The 20,095-nt window shown below is 37.0% G+C and overlaps 2 protein-coding genes across 2 annotated transcripts; one reads left to right on the top strand and one right to left on the bottom strand.

The window, feature by feature from the left end:
* Nucleotides 1-1,201: 1,201 nt before the first annotated feature.
* Nucleotides 1,202-7,158, top strand: LOC115971462 (U1 small nuclear ribonucleoprotein A). Its single transcript, XM_031091395.1, has 5 exons — nt 1,202-1,472; nt 1,572-1,744; nt 4,293-4,386; nt 6,331-6,416; nt 6,600-7,158. Exons 1-5 carry the CDS (start codon nt 1,385-1,387, stop codon nt 6,891-6,893), a joined length of 735 nt encoding a protein of 244 aa, XP_030947255.1. The 5' UTR covers nt 1,202-1,384; the 3' UTR covers nt 6,894-7,158.
* A 571-nt stretch (nt 7,159-7,729) lies between these two features.
* Nucleotides 7,730-11,382, bottom strand: LOC115971464 (mediator of RNA polymerase II transcription subunit 28). The gene is made up of 4 exons (XM_031091396.1): nt 11,198-11,382; nt 10,356-10,562; nt 8,194-8,306; nt 7,730-8,083 (listed from the first exon to the last, which is right to left on the bottom strand). The coding sequence occupies exons 2-4, from the start codon at nt 10,531-10,533 to the stop codon at nt 7,949-7,951; spliced, it is 426 nt and encodes a 141-aa protein (XP_030947256.1). The 5' UTR covers nt 10,534-10,562; nt 11,198-11,382; the 3' UTR covers nt 7,730-7,948.
* Between the last annotated feature and the right edge of the window lie 8,713 nt (nt 11,383-20,095).

A 20,095-nucleotide genomic window follows, 5' to 3' on the forward strand; every position in this document is an offset into this window, starting at 1 on the left:
GGGGTAAAAGGCTTTGGGGTCAGATTTTCAAATTGTGCCCTTTCGGAAAAAGGTTGGAACTTGGAATTGCCAAATACTGGACGTAATTCCTTTTAAAAAACAAAAAAACAAAAAAATATTCGAGGGGACGATCAGTGCAATTCTTCTATTTGAGCATTAACCATAATACTATCATAACTGCTTTCGGACTAAGACCCCATACAATATTCAATGATGAGCTGAGTGAACAGTGTGCAAGTGAGGTAGGAGCCGCAATATACGCTGTTAGTGGAACCCATGCCCCCAGAGGCCAGAGGCATGTTTTACGACCAGGCTCACCAACGCGTTGGTATACTACCTCATTGTCATTTTCAAAACTGGGCTGTGCCTTGAATTTAGTTGAATTGAGTTGGTTGGCATGGGTATAATGAAAACCCAATTTGGGTTTGGAAATTTGGGCCTTAGGCCTTTAATCCCAGAACTTGCCCTAGTCTCACAAAAAAAAAAAAAAAAAAAACTATGGACCTATATTTTTATGACCAAATAAGCCCAAGCCCATATCACACTGCTCTCTCTTAATTTCTCTTATCTCTATCCCCCTCTCTCTCAGGAGTCACCACTCTCCTATCGTTGTTGGGACAAAAAAACCCTTAAACCCTTAAAAGTCACCTTCTTAACAGTTTCTTCTTGTATTTTTAGCTTTAGACCTTTAATCCCAGAACTTGTCCCAGTCTCACAATAATTAAAAAAAAAAAAAAAAACTAAAATACAAAACTCATCTTCTATGTTTTTCTAGAATTTGTTTCTCTAGAATTCATTTCAATCCTTTTACTTTGTTTTCGTTCATATCAGTCCTTTAAGTTTCAGATTTATTCAATTAAGTACTTTCTATTAGTTTTTGTTAAAATATTTTGAAAAAAAAAATCTGAAAAATATTCTTCAATTATTAATTGTATTTTTTTAATTTAAAAAACTTGAAGAAAAATTTAAAAAATTGAAAAATTAACCACAACATATAATAAAAGTTGATGAAAATGTTTTAATATAAACTTTTTTTTATACAGTTTTAATATAAACTTGAAAGTTAAAGAACTTAAATAAATAAAAGTAAAATTAAAAACTAAAATGAATTTTGATGAAATATATAGAAGGTGAGTTTTACGTTTTAGCCCAAAAATAAAATAAAATTATGGACCTATATTTTTACGACCAAAGAAGCCCAGCCCATATCACACTATTCTCTCTAAATTTCTCCTATCTCTATCCCTTTCTCTCAGTACTCACTACTTTCCGATCACTGTTAGGGCAAAAAAACCCTTAAAGGCTTAAACCCTTAAAATTCACCGTTTTAACAGTTTCTTCTTGATGTTTTTTTAGCTTAGTTCAGAGACCAGAGAAAGCAAAGATGGCAGAGATTAATACTACAGGCACAGAAGTCCCTCCGAACGTGACCATATACATTAACAACCTCAACGAGAAAATCAAGCTCGAAGGTAAACACTACTCAACTATGTCTATCACTCATTCACTCACTCACGCTCTCTGCAAAAACGAATCGTTTTGAATTTATGGGAATTGGGTTTTGTTATTAGAGTTGAAGAAGTCTCTGCACGCGGTGTTCTCGCAATTCGGGAAGATATTGGAGGTGCTGGCCTTCAAGACTCTGAAGCACAAAGGCCAAGCTTGGGTTGTGTTCGATGAAGTTTCCTCTGCCACCAATGCGCTTCGCCAAATGCAGGGCTTCCCATTCTACGACAAGCCCATGGTAAATTTCTTTTGTCAAAACTTGGAATTTTCTTTTATGCAATTTGATTCCTAGTTAGTGTCTAAATTATCATATTAGTGGGATAGAAGATTAATTTGATTTTGCATAAATTTTTGTTAAGTTTAGGATTTGCATAGCAAACTGCCTCTTTGTTTAGGGTGGATGTCTAAATTGTAATGGGTGTTGATTCCAAAATCCACATTGTGTATGGGATAGGATTTTTCTTTAAACCCGTTTGGAGAAAGCTTCTAAAACTCATTATGTGGCAATGAAATGGCCATACACATGTACTTTTTAAATACATGACTTATTTAAATTGCTTAATGGGTCATGGGATTGAATTATATTGTGGTGTTCTAGATTAGAGGCGATTTCTCTGTCCTTGCAAAATGTAAATGCCTCCATAGTTTATGGTGGATAGTTATAACTAACCCTTAATTTTGAAAATCTTTACAATTAATATCTTGTTATCTTGGTCTTTGGTGAGCATAGAGAATATAGGGAGATCATGCAATACAATAATTGGTTTATCTTGAGGTTAAAGCATATTACAAAGTTTTGACACCCAATGGCGGAATCTCTTTCCTTTGGAGGAGCATTTGGAAGAGAGTTTTTTTTTTTTTTTTTTTTTTTGGGGGTGGAGGGGATTGCAGCATTAAGTGAAATCTTATGGTCCGTTTGGATTGAGAGGGAGGGAGGAGGAGTAGAGTAGAGTAGAGTAGAGTGGAATTGGCCCAAAATTAGCCTATTCTTAGCCAACTTTTACTCTACTCCCCTCCACTCCCCCTCCCTCCCCTCTCAATCCAAACGAGCCCTTAATGATGGATAGTTTGAGAAAGTGCCATATGGTATTGTATGAGTAAAGAGAGCAGGAAAACCACAGATCATGTGCTCCTGAACTGTAAAGTAACCAAGAAACTATGAGAGCTGTTTTTATGTTTGTTTGTGGTGAAATGGGTCATGCCTTTATTCAATTGTTGGAAAGTAAGGTTTGGTTGGCACTGATATGTAAGCATATGGAATGCTATCCCTTCATGCATCATGTGGAGTTGAAGCTTGTGCGGAATTTGAAGATTGTGAGAAGACAATTACGGAGTTGAAACTTTTACCCTTGAAGACCCTCTATGATTGGATGGTTGCAAATGGATGTTTTTCTTTCTTAATCTTGCTAGAATTTCCTTCAATCTCTTTACTTTTACTTGATTTATTGGTGCATCTCTTGTATACTTCCTGTATACCTGAGTTGGACCCCCTTGCGTTACTAATGAATTTAATTTACTTAACCCAAAAGAGAAGAAAAAGATTAGTTTATTGAAATACTCCAATAATCAGTTTTTTAGGGGTTTAATATTGATAAAAGATACAGTGGGTGCGTCATTAGTTCCTGTATATGGAAAATGCCAAAATGTCTTTAACTTCATTGGGTTTTAAACGCATCAGAAGAACATGTTAATGGCTTGTAGGTCATATTCTCAGTATGTGTAATTGAAAAATAAATTAAGGTTTTCGTATGTGTTTTGCTTGTCAGGCAGATGGCTGCATGTCTTCTGCCACCCATTCTATGCAAATGATGCAGGAAAAGGGGGCAACCATGTTCTTGTTTTCTTTTCTAACCTCTCTTATTACTTTCCAATATTCATGGTTGCAACCTCACATTTTAAATGGCAACATAATGTCTCTTCTATCCTATAACTTTCCATAACATTAGAAAACAATATAGAACAATCTCAACAAAGACATTAGACAATAAGATGGAACAATCTAAACTACTTAGTCTCTCCTTCCTCTCAACAGACTTTGCCTCTGCCCTCAATTTAAGGTGCCTCCTCCAAACAATTTTTAGTCGCTCCAAAAAGATCCTGCTCATTTAAATGATAAGATATAAAAAAATAAAAATCTATGCACATATGCACTTGTTCCTTACCTCTGTGATTGGAGTGAGCAACAACCCACTCAGCCCAACCCATCCATCCAACCTGGATTTACTCGAAGGCTTTCAGATGGTTTCAACCAGGTGGGAGGTTGAGTGTTAAAGAAAAAAGGTGAGTTGCAGGTCAAATGGTGGTCTGGATAAACCTCTTATCTGACAAATCTGATCCTATCAAAAATATAGCTCGTTCCGCCTAGATTTTAGCTGGTTTCGACCTTCAACACACTTGACTGCCACCCATGGACTTCTTGGTGAATTGGTTGTTTCTCATCGATTGGCTGTGGGTTTCTTCCTCCCTAACATGATGAGGTCAAATAACAGTCCTCAACCTTAATTTAAATTTTCTGGAATGGTTTTGCCAGTTACGTGAAATTGCTTATTCTTTGTAAGGTTATTTTGTATTGTAGCTTCCATACAACTTGTGGTATTTTATCAATTAGAGCATGAATGAATTAAATGGCTGTCAACTTGGATGGTACACTTCTTTTCCTTGATCATGTTCATATGGCCTAGTTGATGGTTTTGCATGTGTTGCTTTAATTTTAAAACTGCCATTGCAGATGGAACTCTTTGTTTTTGCTATCAACTGAATTTAATTGATATTTGTGATTATCACAGAGAATACAATATGCAAAGACAAAATCAGATGTGATAGCCAAGGCTGATGGTACTTTTGTTCCACGTGAAAGACGTAAGAGGCATGAGGAAAAGGGTAAGAATCCTCCCCCCCACCCCCCCTCTCTTTTCCTTTTTGTTCTATTTTCTCCTACAAATGTTTGTCCTCTCTGCTTGGACAGTTTGAACTCTTTCACTTGTCAGGAAAACTTTCTTGAGCAATAATGTCATAAATGCTTTTTTTTTTTTTTTTTTTTTTTGTAAGATAAATGCATATTTGTATTGTATTTGTTATCTTCTCTTTGTACCAAGACTCTAAGTGATGCTTGGGATCTTATGATATTCAATTCGGGTATACCCACTGATCAAAAAAAATTAAATAAATTCAGGTATACCCACCATTTTAGAATCATTGGATAATAGCTTAGTAGATAAAGCCGAGAAGCATATCTGTAGTATTGTGTGGTTGTAGAATACCTATCAAGGGTAAAACTTAGGTAGAATACCTTATGTGTAGTACATTAGGTTCCTCAATTAAATTCAAAACACATGGCTATATTGAATATTGAATTTGATTGTCATAGGAAAAGAAAACACTATTTGTATTTCATTGGTCAATACAACCATGTGTTATAATTTAATTAAGGGAACCTTCTGTACAACACTCAAGGTATTATACCTAAGATTTATCCTTAAGTTAAAAGGAAAATTTTTATAAGACTACTAAAATGCCATCCATGCTCAATGATACTAAATGCTAGCTGTGAAGAAGCAACATATTCATAAAATGAGAATTTTAGGATGGATTTGTGAAAATATAAGGAAATATTAGTTTTAGTGTGCGTTTGGGACAAGTTGAAAATTTCATCTTATTTGCAATTTCAACTTATTTTTGTTATTATTCATGGGTTTGACTGCACTTTTTGGTATTATTTATGGGTCACACTGTACTATTCAGCTAACTTTTATCTTAATCTACATTACTTTTAGCAAAAAGTTTTCAGTTTTAGCTAAATAAGCTGTTCTCAAACGGACACTTAAAATGGAAAAAATTCGCTAAAGATCACGTTTTTGTACTATTCATGGATCCTATTATACTATTCAGCTAACTTTTACTTTAATCTATAGTACTTTTAGCAAAAAAATTTCAGTTTCAGCTAAATAAGCTGTTCCCAAATGGACACTTAAAATGAAAAAAATTCGCTAAAGATAGGGGTGCCCCTATTGGTGAAAAGATAAGGGAGAGTCACTTGAGATAGTTTGGTCATATTTAAGGGATAGTGATTAATGCATCAATGAGAAAAGAGTGAGTTGATTCAAATTAAGAATATAAAAAAATAGAGGAAGACCAAAACTAACATTAATAGTAATGAAAAATGACATCTATTGAGGAATTAATAGAGAGAATAACTTTGGATAGAATAGAATGACGGAAAAGAGTATATGCGGCCTACTGTAACAAGTGTGTTGATGATCCATAGATGACCCCAGATTTTTAGGACTAAGCTTTTTTGTTGTTATTGTTGTTGTATGTAGTTTTTCACTATATATTATTTGTCAGTTTTTTGAAGTTTTTGTCATGGTTCTAAGAGTAAATCCAGTGTTGACTATGAAGCATTGATGTGGATTCAGGATTTGGATACAGTATGATTTATTTTGATGTGAAAATTCCATAATTAGGATGAACTAGGACATGGATACAATGCTTTATTGTTTTATATTAATCAGACAAGCATCTTTTCTTTGAACATTGGTCAGAACATATGTTTTAAACCTTTCCCATGCTTTAACTTGTAATTATGTTCCTTTAAACTGAAGGTCATGTCCTAATGTTACATGTTCAGGACGATGCAAGAAATTTTTTTTTTTTTTTTTAAATAAAAATTTAAGTATTGGATGCTTATCTTGTAGTATATAAGAAGTACTGGACACTCCCTTGTTTCTTTCTTTTAGCTAGAGTGGCAAATGTATGGCCTACACCTGGTTTTCTTATAACTTGTTTTTGTTTTACTGAGATTTACATGTTTCCTTATTGTTGCAGGAAAGAAGAAAAAAGAACAACATGATGCTCAAGCTGGATTGGGTCTGAATCCTGCATATGCTGGAGCTTATGGATCTGCACCTCCAGTAAGCATGCTTTCTTTTTTGAGACCACTTCTGAGTTTATTTGAAATGTGGTTTCATGTTTTAGTAATTTTTCTTAATCCCTTGTGCTCTATATGAATTCATATGGGTGTGTCAATACTTTATATTTTGTAATAAAATCCTTATCGTATTGCTTTCTCTCACTCTCTCTCCAAAATGGTGCAGCTATCTCAAATACCCTATCCGGGTGGTGTAAAGTCTTTGGTACCAGAGGCACCTGCTCCACCAAACAATATACTGTTCGTGCAGAATCTTCCCCACGAGACAACTCCTATGATGCTGCAAATGCTCTTCCACCAATATCATGGTTTTAAGGAAGTTAGAATGGTGGAAACAAAGCCAGGAATTGCCTTTGTGGAGTATACAGATGAGATGCAATCAACAGCTGCGATGCAGGCACTCCAAGGTTTCAAGATAACCCAACAGAATCCAATGTTGATCACATATGCAAAGAAATAGACAAATTAGGTTTTACCTTTTCTATCCACAAGGGGGAAGGCTGAAATGCATCTTCAACTGGGATATTACCTACTGAATTAGATGTGATATCTTCTCATTTGCTAGTTATCTTTGTTACATTCTCATTTTTCAAAAGTAGCCTTTAGAAGTGATCGTGTATCATTGTAATTGTAATCTTTTCAATGTTGCTTTACCCATTTGAAAAAGAATTAAGAAGCTTATCTGACTCCTTTTTGAGTTATCAACCCCCTTTAAGTTTCATTTCTGTTTTGCCTCTCAAGTGCCTTGAAAATTATTGACATCTCAGCTGTTTGGAACACGATGATGGTTTTAACCATATATTGAAATTCTGTACTGGCGTGAGGAAACGGTGGCAAACTGCAATGCTTATCCTTTATTGCCTTCTGCGTATTCCACGAACTTGTAAAGCCAAATCTGTACCCCGAGAGATCTCAAAATTATTGCCCTTCGGCTTGCACAGCAGTGCAATTTTCCAGCCAGGTCTGCTTATAGTACTGTTGACATGGCATTTCATGATCATTTCATTCTGCACTGGTATACTAAGATAGCCATCGTTGCCCAGTAATGAAGAACTGGATTAGCGAATTTTGTTGATTTTTTTTTGGATTGGTAAATTTTGTTTGTTTTTTTTTTCAATATATGCAAAGGAGGTGTTGGAAACTCGAAGAGGTGCCAATTGAAATTGTCAATTGGCCTATGTTTAATGGGGAATGTTAGGAAAATCAGTCTTTAAAGATGACCGTTCACTTTTAGGCTCATTAGAGGCAAATCACATACATTGCGCTGTATAGAACGCTACAGCTTGCAACCTCTCGTTCAATCAATCACAGCAGCTTGCAACACTACGAATTTAAAATTGTTAGGGATTCAAGAAATGTTTCTAATTCACATTTACAAGCTACACAGGCAAGAAGATCTTTTAAAAAATGCCATTAGCATGTAGTAACAATCCCAAGGCCAGGAGCATGACGCACCAAGAAAAGTTAGCACCAATTGGAAGAATCATTACAAGCTTATTGCTCAAAAACCACACTCTATACCCTCTCCAACTCGGCATTGTGCTTGTCCAATTGGTCTTTCAGCTCTTTTCTCCATCCTTGGATCAGTCTCTCCTGCTTCTTGATAATTTCAGTCTTTATCTTTAATTCTTCCTCCATCATAGCGATCTCCTGTTAAAAGCAGAAATCACAATGAAAATGACTTGTCATCAAGTTCCCAGCAAATTTCTGAATCAGTGGGTAGGATACACAACATCAACTGCAAATAGCCTTTGAGTTACCTTTCCAAGTGTTTCAACCTTGGTTGGTTGATCCTCCCGTTGCAGGCCAATAAAATACAGCTGAAGCTTCTTGGCAGCATCCATAAAATCTCTGGCATGCCTTTCTACATCAACTGAAGCACTCAAAAATTTAACACCTTTCAGCATGTACTAATGAAAAGACATATAAGCACTTCAATCAGCTATTCCAAACATTTGTTATTGACAGATTAAAGCCATGCAGTCTAAGAAAGGATTGATAAACAGACCACAGTAATTGATCCAAAAACAATATAGATGATGTTCCAAAGCATAATAATGAGGTCAAACACTTGGGAATTAGTTAGAAATATTAGAGGTTTTGTAACTTCACTGTAAGCTATTTCTACAATCACTTGCACATTCAGAAATATAAGAGAGGTAATCTTTGTCCAAGGGACTCTAGTAGTCCACTACTCCACCGGCTTGAGATGTTGATGACTTATTTTATTTTTTAAGAGAGAGAGAGAGGGTGGGGGGGGGGGGGGGGATCTATTTCATGGGTAGATCAATTGCCAAAGCATATATCAATGGCATTGGACTTCTTTCTTTTTGCTTTTCTTTTCCTTTAAAAAAAAAAGGATAAATAAGAAGTTTTATGAAGGAAAAGGAAGGCAACCCAGGAAGTCTACTGTAGGTACAACCCCAATTAAACTCTAAAGATACAATGACCAGCGGAATCCAAAAAATTTGAAAAAGCAAATAAACCTGACACTATCATCCATTCAAACAAGGTTCTGAAAAGTTGCAATTTCAAATCTAAGATAGTCCATGCTTTCAGGATAAAATGCAAGCCATGCACAAATATTCTGTTAGTAACATAATATGCTCCATTAAACAAATTAAGGACTTTTGAAATCTTAGAGGATGAGATGTCAAAAAATTTCCTACAAACAAGTTTTCTACGATAGACTTCACATTTTCAAGAACCCAGTTAATTCTTTTGAGTCCAATGTTAACTTACTGAACAACCCTCAACTATATGTTATGATAGCTATGCAAGTAAACTATCATTCCTTCCTCCTTTCAAAGAGCTCACTGTTGCTAATAGCATATAGTTGGTTCGTGCATCCCCCCACCCCACTCTCCTCACATCTTACAATACACTATCCATTTGAAGAAATAATTTCCCAGTTAAACTCCAGAATAATCAATCAAGCTGATTATTATCCTTCCAAATCCAAGACCAACCCAAAATAATTTATCACAGACGATAAAAGTTACCCCAAAATAGAAGAAAATGTTACTCCTCCTTGGACATTTAATGCCACAAATAAAAGCATCTCCATAACCAAACACTAAATAGCTTAAGAAACTCCTCAGGCATTAACCACCTGGAATAACTCAGAATTTTCCATGCAGTTCTTAGCAAAGCAATAGATAAGAAATCAATCAATAGCATCCCAGTAACATTCATTTATAGCCAAAACAAAAGCTCTGCAGTTTGCTACCAAATTCCAAATTATAAATCTTAGCAAGCAGCCTTCATTTTGCAGGCCTCATATTTGTACCTTTCCTTTCTGCATAAAGTGAATATAACCTTCTTCCCATAATTCTAATTTTCCAACCCCTCAATTAATTCTATGATATCATCCTTTCAATTCAAACTTATCCAAAAAACACAAAGCATTCTATGTTCTTTCCTCACAATAGTTTTATCACAAACAAACAATTTTGGAAAAATGCCCTCCAATATAAAATCTAGCTCAAAAACAAACAAACAAACAAACAAACAAAACAAAACAAAATTAAGTACTTCAAAATGAGCCCATTCTATAGATACCAAACGTATTCCTTCCATTATATCTACATTTGTATGTACATGACTTTCCTTTTCTCGCATTTTAAGTTTTCCAAGCATCCACTTCTAGCTAGGATGTAATGATTTTCTTCCCAGAAGATGTTTCTACATCAGCTTTAAAATAATAAACATACATCTTAAGTTCAATAATTAATCAGAAATTAGTTCTGTTTTGTTTCAAAACAGGGTCTTTCAAAGTTACCTTGCAAAGATTCTAAGAATTAATATAACACTATAAGCATCATGTGGTTACTTGACCATCTCCAAAATTAAATGCAAAACACAATATATCAGGTCTACAAGTCTAAACCCTTATATCAGGAGGAGGAAATGGATTACTAACTCTGATGAGAAGGGTGTGGAGAACGGTCTATAGCCTGAAGCTCTCGCGCAGGCAAACATGGAAGCAAAGCAGCCTCCAATGCCATCACACATGCAATCATGTCGTCCCTTGGAGGCGGTGAGGATTGAATCTGTTGATCAATTTGGTGCTGCTGATCCAGCGTTTGTCGCTCAGCCATGTTTATATTTCACAGATTGATACCCAAAGCTGCAAATTTTTAATGTGATATATAAAATCAGACATTGAAAAAATGAAAAAACCCAAACCAACTCAGATGGCCAAATTACTAAAAATTAACACACACCCCATGAGAGGGAGAGGTACTGGGAAAACAATTCTCTCCAACTCAGAGAACCTTTGGACTAAAAATGTTTTCTAGAAAATGACTTGTTTTCCAGAATATATTTTGAGGAAAACTTCTATGTTCTCTAGTGTTTGTTTGCAATCCTGAAAATGAGTGAGAAAACATTTTCCAACAATTGGTACGCGCATAAAATCAATAATATTTCCTATAATTTCAAAAATTTATATGAATCAAAACATTCATTCATAACATAAATAGTTGACAAAACCAATAACACCCATATAATGCTACTCTATTAGTGAAATTGACCACAACTCTGTCATATCTTGTCAAATACACCAATCGGCCTACTATTTCTCCGACCACGAAAAACAAAACAAAAATCTGTATCATACCCATTAAGATTACCCCCCCCCCCCCCCCAAAAAAAAAAAAAAAAGGGTTATCCTCAGCTCTCTCTGGCAATTTATCAAACACCCCAATTAAAAAAACCCAAAAGCTGAAAGAATGTCAATGAGAGAGAGAGAGAGAGTCCAACCTGAAACAGAGAGGACTTCGAGAGCGAGTTCTGCACTAACTTAAGCTTCTGTCTCTTCAACCTGTCCTTTTTCCTCTACAACTCGAACTCGAACTCGAATCCCGTAGAGCTTGGTACTGCTTCTATCAATGTCATCCACAACAGAAGAAACATATGAGAGAGGCTTTTGGTGTTGTTTGATTTCAGCTGGGTTTAGAAATATGGGCCTTGGGCTGCCCGAGTCACTAGACACTTGACTGAATAGGCATAGGTCCAATCTCAGCCTACAGAGTTTTATTATTTATTTTTATTTTTTTATATAATTTTAAAAAAAATGCTTGGATGTTATGTTACAATTGACATGTTTATTTAAGTCATGGGGTAATAGACCAACTAATCCACCTAAATTTTAGGTTTTAAGGTATGATCACCTGACTAATTCAAGTGTGTTGCTGATGCCTTAGCAAAGAGAGGCTATTATCTTTCGTTAAACTTTATTTTATTTGAGGAACCTCTTCTTGATGTTTTGGCTTTTTTTTTTTCTTAGAGAGTTTCAACCTATAGCGTCCGTTTTTTATAATAGCTCTTTATCATCAGGCCAAGACACCAATCAGTTTTTGGTGTAGGCCCAAATCTCTTATACAACCATCAGAGACTTTATCAATTAAGCTAACTGGAACCCATGATGTTTTTGTATTTTGAACTTTTATTTACGTACGTTGTATGTATTAACAACTAAAAAGTTTCCCTTAAAAATTACCATAGTTTTTTAATGGAGTTGTAGTGTGCCTTTGCATTAGAACTCATTTTCCTCTCTCTTGTTTCCCTCTCTCTTGTGTGTGTGTTTGTTTTTTTAAAATTATTTAAAAAAAAAAAAAAAAAAAAAAAAAAAAAAAACAACAACAACAACAACAACAACAAAATAGTTCGATAAAATTTTTATATCTCATTGTTTTTATTTTTTAATAAATGGGTAAAACTTAGGTAAAACAACTAAGAGTTGTGGGTTTTAGTTAGCTCAACAAGTAAAATTTTATTTTATAACCAAATATTCAATATTCATATGTATGATATGATAATTATTATATGTGAACTTATTATGGTGAATCAAATGCATGTCCCCTTTTGAATGATTGCAAGACCTTGATCAGAGGCTTCCCTAACTACATAGTGACTGACATCTTTAGGGAAGCTAATAGATGTGCTGATAGGCTTGCTAAAATGGGAGCAATTTAATTAATTGGCTTCCTTATTTTGTATGAACTACTGCCTGTGGTGGATAATTTGTTAGCTTATGATAAAGCTGAGCTATTTTGTAATAGACTGGTTATTGCGTACTGTTATATATTAAGCCTGTTTAACCAAAAAAAAAAATTATATATATATATATATATATTGCAAGTCCTCTTGAATGATCAAATTTTAAACATCACATCAAGTATAAGAAGTTACAAATGATTGCGGCTAATATTAGATGAAATAAAAACATAATACAATTCCAAAAATAAATAAATCATTACTATTCTATTAAAAGTTGAATCTTGTCTTGCCTTGTGTAAGTTTATAAAACCTCTCTATAGAGATGATGAAACTATATTATATTTTCACTCCATACAACATCATAATCATATTGTGTGGGGGCCATCCAACTGTGGGACCCACAAATTATAAGTGTTATGTTATATGGAGCAGAAATACCATATACAGATATACATTCTCCTAGAGCAAGATCTTTTTTAGTTTCTGTGGTCTAGTAGTTGATAATAGACAACAATATTAATCGTGGCATAATTTTTTTTTTTTGGTTGAGAAATTGGGATAAATTATTGTTGGCAAAAGAAGAAAAGGATGAGTGCGTTTGACCAGTTTTATAAGCGTTATGTTAGAGCATTCACATCCGAAAATTGCATCACATCCTATTTTATCATCTCAAAAAGTTACTTTATCAATTATACAATACCATTTTACAATACATCCAACATCCCAAAACTTTATTTTTTCCCATTTTATTTAAATATTTTTTTTATTCCTTTTTTTACTATTTCTCTTTTTCTCTTCCTTTTCCTCTCTTTCTCCCTCAACCTCTAGCACTGGCCTCAACCTCTACAATCGGAGCTACGCCGATCTCAAACCAAGCCAAAAAAAAAAAAAAAAAAAAATCACCATCGGAGCTACGCCGAACTCAAACCAAGCCAAAACCCAACTCCGATCCAAACCCACAAGCCACAACTAATCCAAACCCATGCCGGTCCCAAACCCAAAATCCACCAATCTCCACGATCCAAACCCACCGGCCACAACCGATCCAAACCCACGCAGCCACTTGACCCATGATACACTGATCTACCTATCCAAACCCATCATCTGACCCACAGAACCCAGAAACAACAACCACGGCACCACAACAAAATTCGCTAGACATCGACCACAAACCACAAGAACACGGATCGGAACCCACGACCTCTGTTTCTTACCAGCGTGGAGGGTCAACCACCAGCACAAAGTGAGAGAGTGAGAGACAACAGAGCAAGTTACAGAGAGAGAGGGAGATGAAATTCTGAGATGAGGAAAGAGAGTTGAGAAAGAAAGTGATTCTGACATAGAGGAGAGAGAAAGAATAAAAGGGATTAAAAAAACCAATACAATAGTCTACAGTACCGTCGTAAAAGTAAGACGGTATTGTAGCAGTATTGGAAATTTTTTTGCAATTCTAAGCTTTTACAAGTTCGGGTGTTGGGGGTTTATGGGCTTTAATGCTAAATCTATCGTACATTTGGCATTTAACAATCCAGATGTGAATGCTCTTATATAGAGCCAAAATACCATATACGGATATACCTTCTCCTAGAGTGGGATCTTTTTATGTGGTTTGATAGTTGATAGAAGACAACAATAATTGTGGGTAGAAATTATTGTTGGCAAAAAAAGAAGAAAAGGATGCCTGTGTTTAGCTAGTTATATAATTTATTTACTTAAATGTGAGACAAAAAGTAACTTCAACAAATAAGCTACATCAGAAACTGGTCAAATGCTTCTTATCTTATGTCTTTCAATATAGCTTCCTGTCCTAACCTGCCTCCATGAAGTTAACATTTCTATCAAACCACATGTTAAAGATTTGAAACTGTATTCTTCTAGTGAAACAATATTGAAAGAATAGGTGACTTTAACTATTAATGAATGCCAAATTTCAGATAAATCGCAGCTTCAGAGTGCCAAATCGATTATCTTGCCTCAAGTGTATAAAATCCCCTTCCCCACAAAGTGCTTTATTAATGGGTTTGCTTGCTACCCCACAATGCAACATTACCAGTTAAAAAGGCACAATTTTTTTATTAAGAAAAAAATGAAGAAAAGATTCATTATCAGTGTGTTTCCCTAATGGTTTAACACAATTAAGTCAAACACAAACTAATAGATTCAAAACTTACTTCCAACCATCTCATATCTTTGGTGCGGTAGTCATTCCACAAATACAAGTGCTTGTGGAGTGTAAGGGGCAAAGGTCAGGATTCAAGTTTTTAATAGAGAACTTCACACGCATATACACTTAGATTAGACTAGGGTAGAATTTCTATCTTTGTATAAAAAATAATAATTAAAAAAAATCTTACTTCCAAAAAAAGAGAAAAAGAAAAAGAAATCCGTGTATCATAATTTGGGCTATTGAATATTGATTACTTTGATAGCCAAATAACATTGCAAATGCTCTTTAATAGTCATCAATGATACCAAAAACTAGATATTGCAGAAAAGAAATTGACAAATCTAAACACGATGAGCACAAAATAATTAACTAACATATTAAGCCACATTTCTTTAATTTCATTGGGTCAAAGCTCATCATTATTAGTCATGCAAAATGCCAAAACGTTATAAAGCCACATTTAATTTCTTTAATTTTATTGCATGTACCAACCACAATGTGATGATGGACATTGGAATCATAATAAATAAACAAGTTAAATATTAATGGCTTCACATACTCAAGTTAGACATACACACAAAAAGTACTCTCTCATCCTCTAGCCACAACAAAAAGTTTAAAACATCATAACTTTAGATGCATACGCAAATTGATCATTTACTATCAAAAATCTTGTAATTCAATTGGTACTTTTTTAGGTTTATAATAGAGACGTCTAATCTTAACATTCTCTTTGATCTCTCCCAACTATCAAAATATTATTAAAATAGTAAAATACTATTTTAGTCCTTAAACTTTACTAAAAATTTATTTTTTTTCACCTTTAAACTTTAATAAATTCTGATGGGACTGACAAAATCAACTAATGACGAACCCAGTATTACAGACGAGATCATCCTCATGGACGAACTGAAACAAAATGCCTTCATCACTGACAAAGGTATCAGGACCATTCAATACTGCCAGTAACACCTTGGACGGTTACAACAACAGCTATGCAGACTATTGAAAGCACATTAAAACCCCATTACTAAGCAAGAGGCGTTACCAAGAAAGACATTAACGTCCCATTATAAACCACAACAGTCAGAATCCAAGGCAACATATATATAAAACTCTCACATTACCAACACGAGGTACATAGACACACTTAGCTATATTTCTTGCTCTGTCATATTTCATTATTCTTTCTGAACGAACTTCTTGATATTGACTTTGGCATCGGAGACTTTGTGGCAAGCACCACACCGGTGACCACCTTGAGGACACTATCACCCAGGCTGAAGATCGGTTCCATCTGCCTTCTTTGACTAACGAACTTACGCTTCATCAGTTTGGCGTCGTCTGTGGGGACGACATTTTCAGATTTATATTTGAAAACATAGTTTCCTTCAACTTCTACATTCAGATGGAATCCAATCCAGATTCCGCATTGGCCCAGCAAGTTCAAGTTTTTGCGGCCACCATTGAAGAACTTACCAAACAAAATCAGGAAACGAAGCTACAGCTTCAGCAGGTTTCAGGCTTAACAGGAAGAGAATCGGTCCAAGGATAACATGGAGGGAGAAGGGGATAGCCATAGGAGGAGTATTCATCAAAGACATACTATTCCGGACTAGCAGAATTCAGATTTCCTTCGAGAGATGAGGAAGGAGATGGACAAATTAAGGAATGCTATTAAGGAGAAGACAGACCGAAACGTAGACAGAATGGTAAGGGTCACGGATTCGTCTTTCACTACAACAGAAGGGATGACGAGCGTAGGGGTCAAAAGAGGGAACACCCAGATCGTCGAAATAATGATGAGAATAGAAGAAAAGAGGACAAAGGTCCTCGGACGGTAAAATTTACCCCTCTAGTTATGCTTGTTGACAAAATTTTAATGCAGATTAAGGACGAACACTATCTCAAATGGTTAAGACCATTGCACTCATCTCCTAACGTTCGTGATAAGAACAAGTACTGCCGATTCCATAAGGATCATGGCCACAACACGGAAGATTGTAGGGACCTAAAGGAATAGATAGAAGAGTTGATATGGAAAGGCAAATTATAGAAATACGTGAAGAAGGGAGAATATAACAAGTTCAGGGACGACAATAAGAATCAGCATGAGTCCTCTTCTAGGAGTGATGATCAACCGTTCCAACCTACACAAGACGTGATCGGGGAGATAAAGACAATTATAGGAGGGTCATTTAAATCCCTCAAGAAAGCGTACCAAAGACAGGTGAATAGCGTCCACACGATACCTCCGTTCAAGCAGCAACGGACGGACCGGGACATGTCCTTCAATGAAGTGGACGCCAAGGGAGTGAAGCAGCCCCACAATGACCCTTTGGTTATAATGCTGAATATAGAGGGATTCAATACCAAAAGGATCCTCGTGGACAATGGTAGCTCCACAAACATCATCTACCTCCCTACCTTTCAACAGCTGAAGCTAGATCCAAGGAGACTACGCTCATTTGACTCCCCCCTCGTCAATTTCAGCGGAGAGAGGGTATATCCCAAGGGCATAGTGATGCTAACAGTAACAGTGGGGACCTATCCGGCGCAGTTAACCCGTAAATTAGACTTCCTGGTGGTAGATTGCCCCTCGTCTTACAACGTGATCATTGGGAGGCTCACATTTAACAAATGGAAAGCGGCCACGTCAACTTATTGCTTGAAGGTAAAATTCCCAACGGATAACGGTGTCGGCGAAGTAAAAGGAGATCAAGTCTTAGCCAGGGAGTGTTATCAAGCCGTCCTGGACGCAAAGGAGAATCATACATGGATGATCGAAGGGAATGACGAGGACAAAATGGAAGCCTTGGAAACAGTGGAACTGGTCAAAGGAGAGGCAACCAACACCACGAAGATAGGGACGACGTTAAGCCCTGAAATGAGAACAAGGCTCATCCAATTCCTTAAAGAAAACCAAGACGCCTTCGCATGGAGCCACGAGGACATGCTAGGCATAGCTCCAGAAGTCATTCAACATAAGTTGAATGTGAACCAGGAAAGAAAACCCGTCCAACAAAGACGAAGAGTCTTTGCCCCAAAACGAGACCAAGCAGTTACAGACGAAGTTATCAAACTGTTGGCGACAGGTTTCATCCAGGAAGTACACTATCCTAGTAAAGAAAGCAAATAGGAAATGAAGAATGTGCGTGGATTTTACAAACCTGAACAAAGCATGCCCGAAGGACAGTTTCCCCCTACCAAGGATAGATCAGCTTATGGATTCCACGGCCGGACATAAGTAGCTGTTGTTTATGGACACTTTCTCAGAATATAACCAGATAAGGATGGCAGAAGAAGATCAAGAGAATACTACTTTTATCACGAGTTAGGGACTTTGTTGTTACAAGGTAGTGCCTTTTGGACTGAAGATTGCCGGAGCTACGTATCAGAGACTAGTGAACAAAATGTTCAGCAAACAGATTGGCAGGAACATGGAAGTATACGTGGATGATATACTCATCAAGAGTAAAGAAGAGCTTGCGCATCTGGATGACCTAAGGGAGACGTTAGCTACCCTCAAATAATACCAGATGAAGTTGAACCCAAGTAAGTGCGTTTTTGGTGTAGCGTCAGGGAAGTTTTTGGGCTTCATGGCATCCCAAAGAGGAATAAAAACAAACCCGGAGAAAGTGCAAGCCAAAATCAATATGGCATCACCCAGAACCGTCAAGGAAGTCCAGAAACTCACAGGAAGGATCGCAACCTTAAACAGGTTCGTCTCTAGAGCGATGGACAAGTGTCTACCCTTTTTCAAGACTTTGAAGTAGGCTTTCGCCTGGACCGATGAATGCGAAGCAACGTTCCAAGAACTCAAACGTTACCTGAGTAACCCACCCCTCTTAAGTCCGTCCAAGCAAAGGGAAAACCTATACCTGTACTTGGCAGTATCAACTACAGCAGTGAGTGCAGCCCTAATTAGAGAAGAAGACAAGACACAGCTCCCAGTTTACTACGTCAGCTAAGCTTTCCAAGAGGCTGAGTCCAAGTATCCCCGGATTGAAAAGATTGCGTTCGCGTTAATAGTAGCCTCACGAAAACTAAGGCAATATTTTCAGGCAAATCCTATCCTGGTGATGACGGACCAACCCATTAAAAAATCCATGAACAAACCTGAAGCAGCCGGAAGAATGGTCCAATGGGCAATTAAGCTCAGCCAATTTGACATTGAGTACCATCCCAGCCATCAAGGTACAAGCTTTGGTAGACTTCATCGCCAAGTTCACCCTTTCGGACGAAGACAGTCTCACCAAAGAAGCCGAACGATGGATGATACAGACAGATGGTTCGTCAACCCAAAAGCAAGAGGGAGTAGGGGTCGTCATAACTGCCCCGGACGGAGAAGTGCTCAAATACGGAGTTCAACTAAAATTTTCGGCTCCAACAGTGAAGCTGAATATGAAGGAATATTGACGGAGTTGAGGCTCAGAAAAGCGCTTGGGGCTAAGAACCTGTTAGTCCAAAGTGATTCAAAGCTGGTGATTGAGCAAATCAAGGGAGAGTACGAAGCAAAAGAGGAGAGAATGCAGAAATACCTCAGGCTGACGAAACATCTTACTCAGGAGTTCGATAAGGTGGAGTTTGTTCAGATCCCCAGAAGCCAGAACATGGCGGCAGACGAAATCTCGAAGCTAGCATCGTCAGAAGAAGGGGGGATAAGCAAGGGCTTGGCAATGGATGCCCAAAAACGCCCCAACATTGAAGAAGTCCCAACTTTCACAATCTAGAGCACAAACAGCTTGATGACGCTAGTAATTTCCTTCCTCCAGGACGGGCACCTCACTCAGAATACAAAAGAGGCCAAAAAGATCAAGAAAAGGGCGGCCAAATTTACGATTCTTAATGACGCCTTATACAAGAGAGGCTTCTCCATGCCTTACTTGAAATGTGTTGATGAAGATGAAGCCAAGTTCATACTGGAAGAAATCCACGGAGGAATTTGCGGCAACCACGCCGGCTCCAGGTCCCTGGTAAACAAGGTAATACGAACAGGTTACTTCTGGCCTACTATGCAGGTAGACGCTGTGGAGATCGTTAAAAAGTGCAACAAGTGCCAACGATACGGGAATGTACAACGACTTCCAGCAGAGAAACTAACGACGATAGCCTCCCCGTGGCCATTCGCACAATGGGGAATCGACATCGTCGGTTCACTACCCTAAGGTAAAGGTCAGGTAAAATTCCTATTAGTTGCTATTAACTACTTCACAAAGTGGGTCGAAGCAGAGGCTCTAGCAATAATCACCGAGGCAAGAATTTGGACCTTTGTGTGGAAGAATATAATTTGCAGGTTCAGGATTCCATTGACGATTATATCAGATAATGGGAGACAGTTCGACAACCAAGGCTTCAGAGACTTCTGTTCAAACGTAGGAATCAAGAACTAGTTCTCATCCCCAGGGCATCCCCAGGCAAACGGATAGACGGAAGTAACGAACCGGACACTGCTCAAGATTATCAAAGCCAAGTTAGACGACGCGAAGGGT

The sequence above is a fragment of the Quercus lobata genome, chromosome 12 (assembly GCF_001633185.2).
Source record: "Quercus lobata isolate SW786 chromosome 12, ValleyOak3.0 Primary Assembly, whole genome shotgun sequence".
NCBI lineage: Eukaryota > Viridiplantae > Streptophyta > Magnoliopsida > Fagales > Fagaceae > Quercus > Quercus lobata.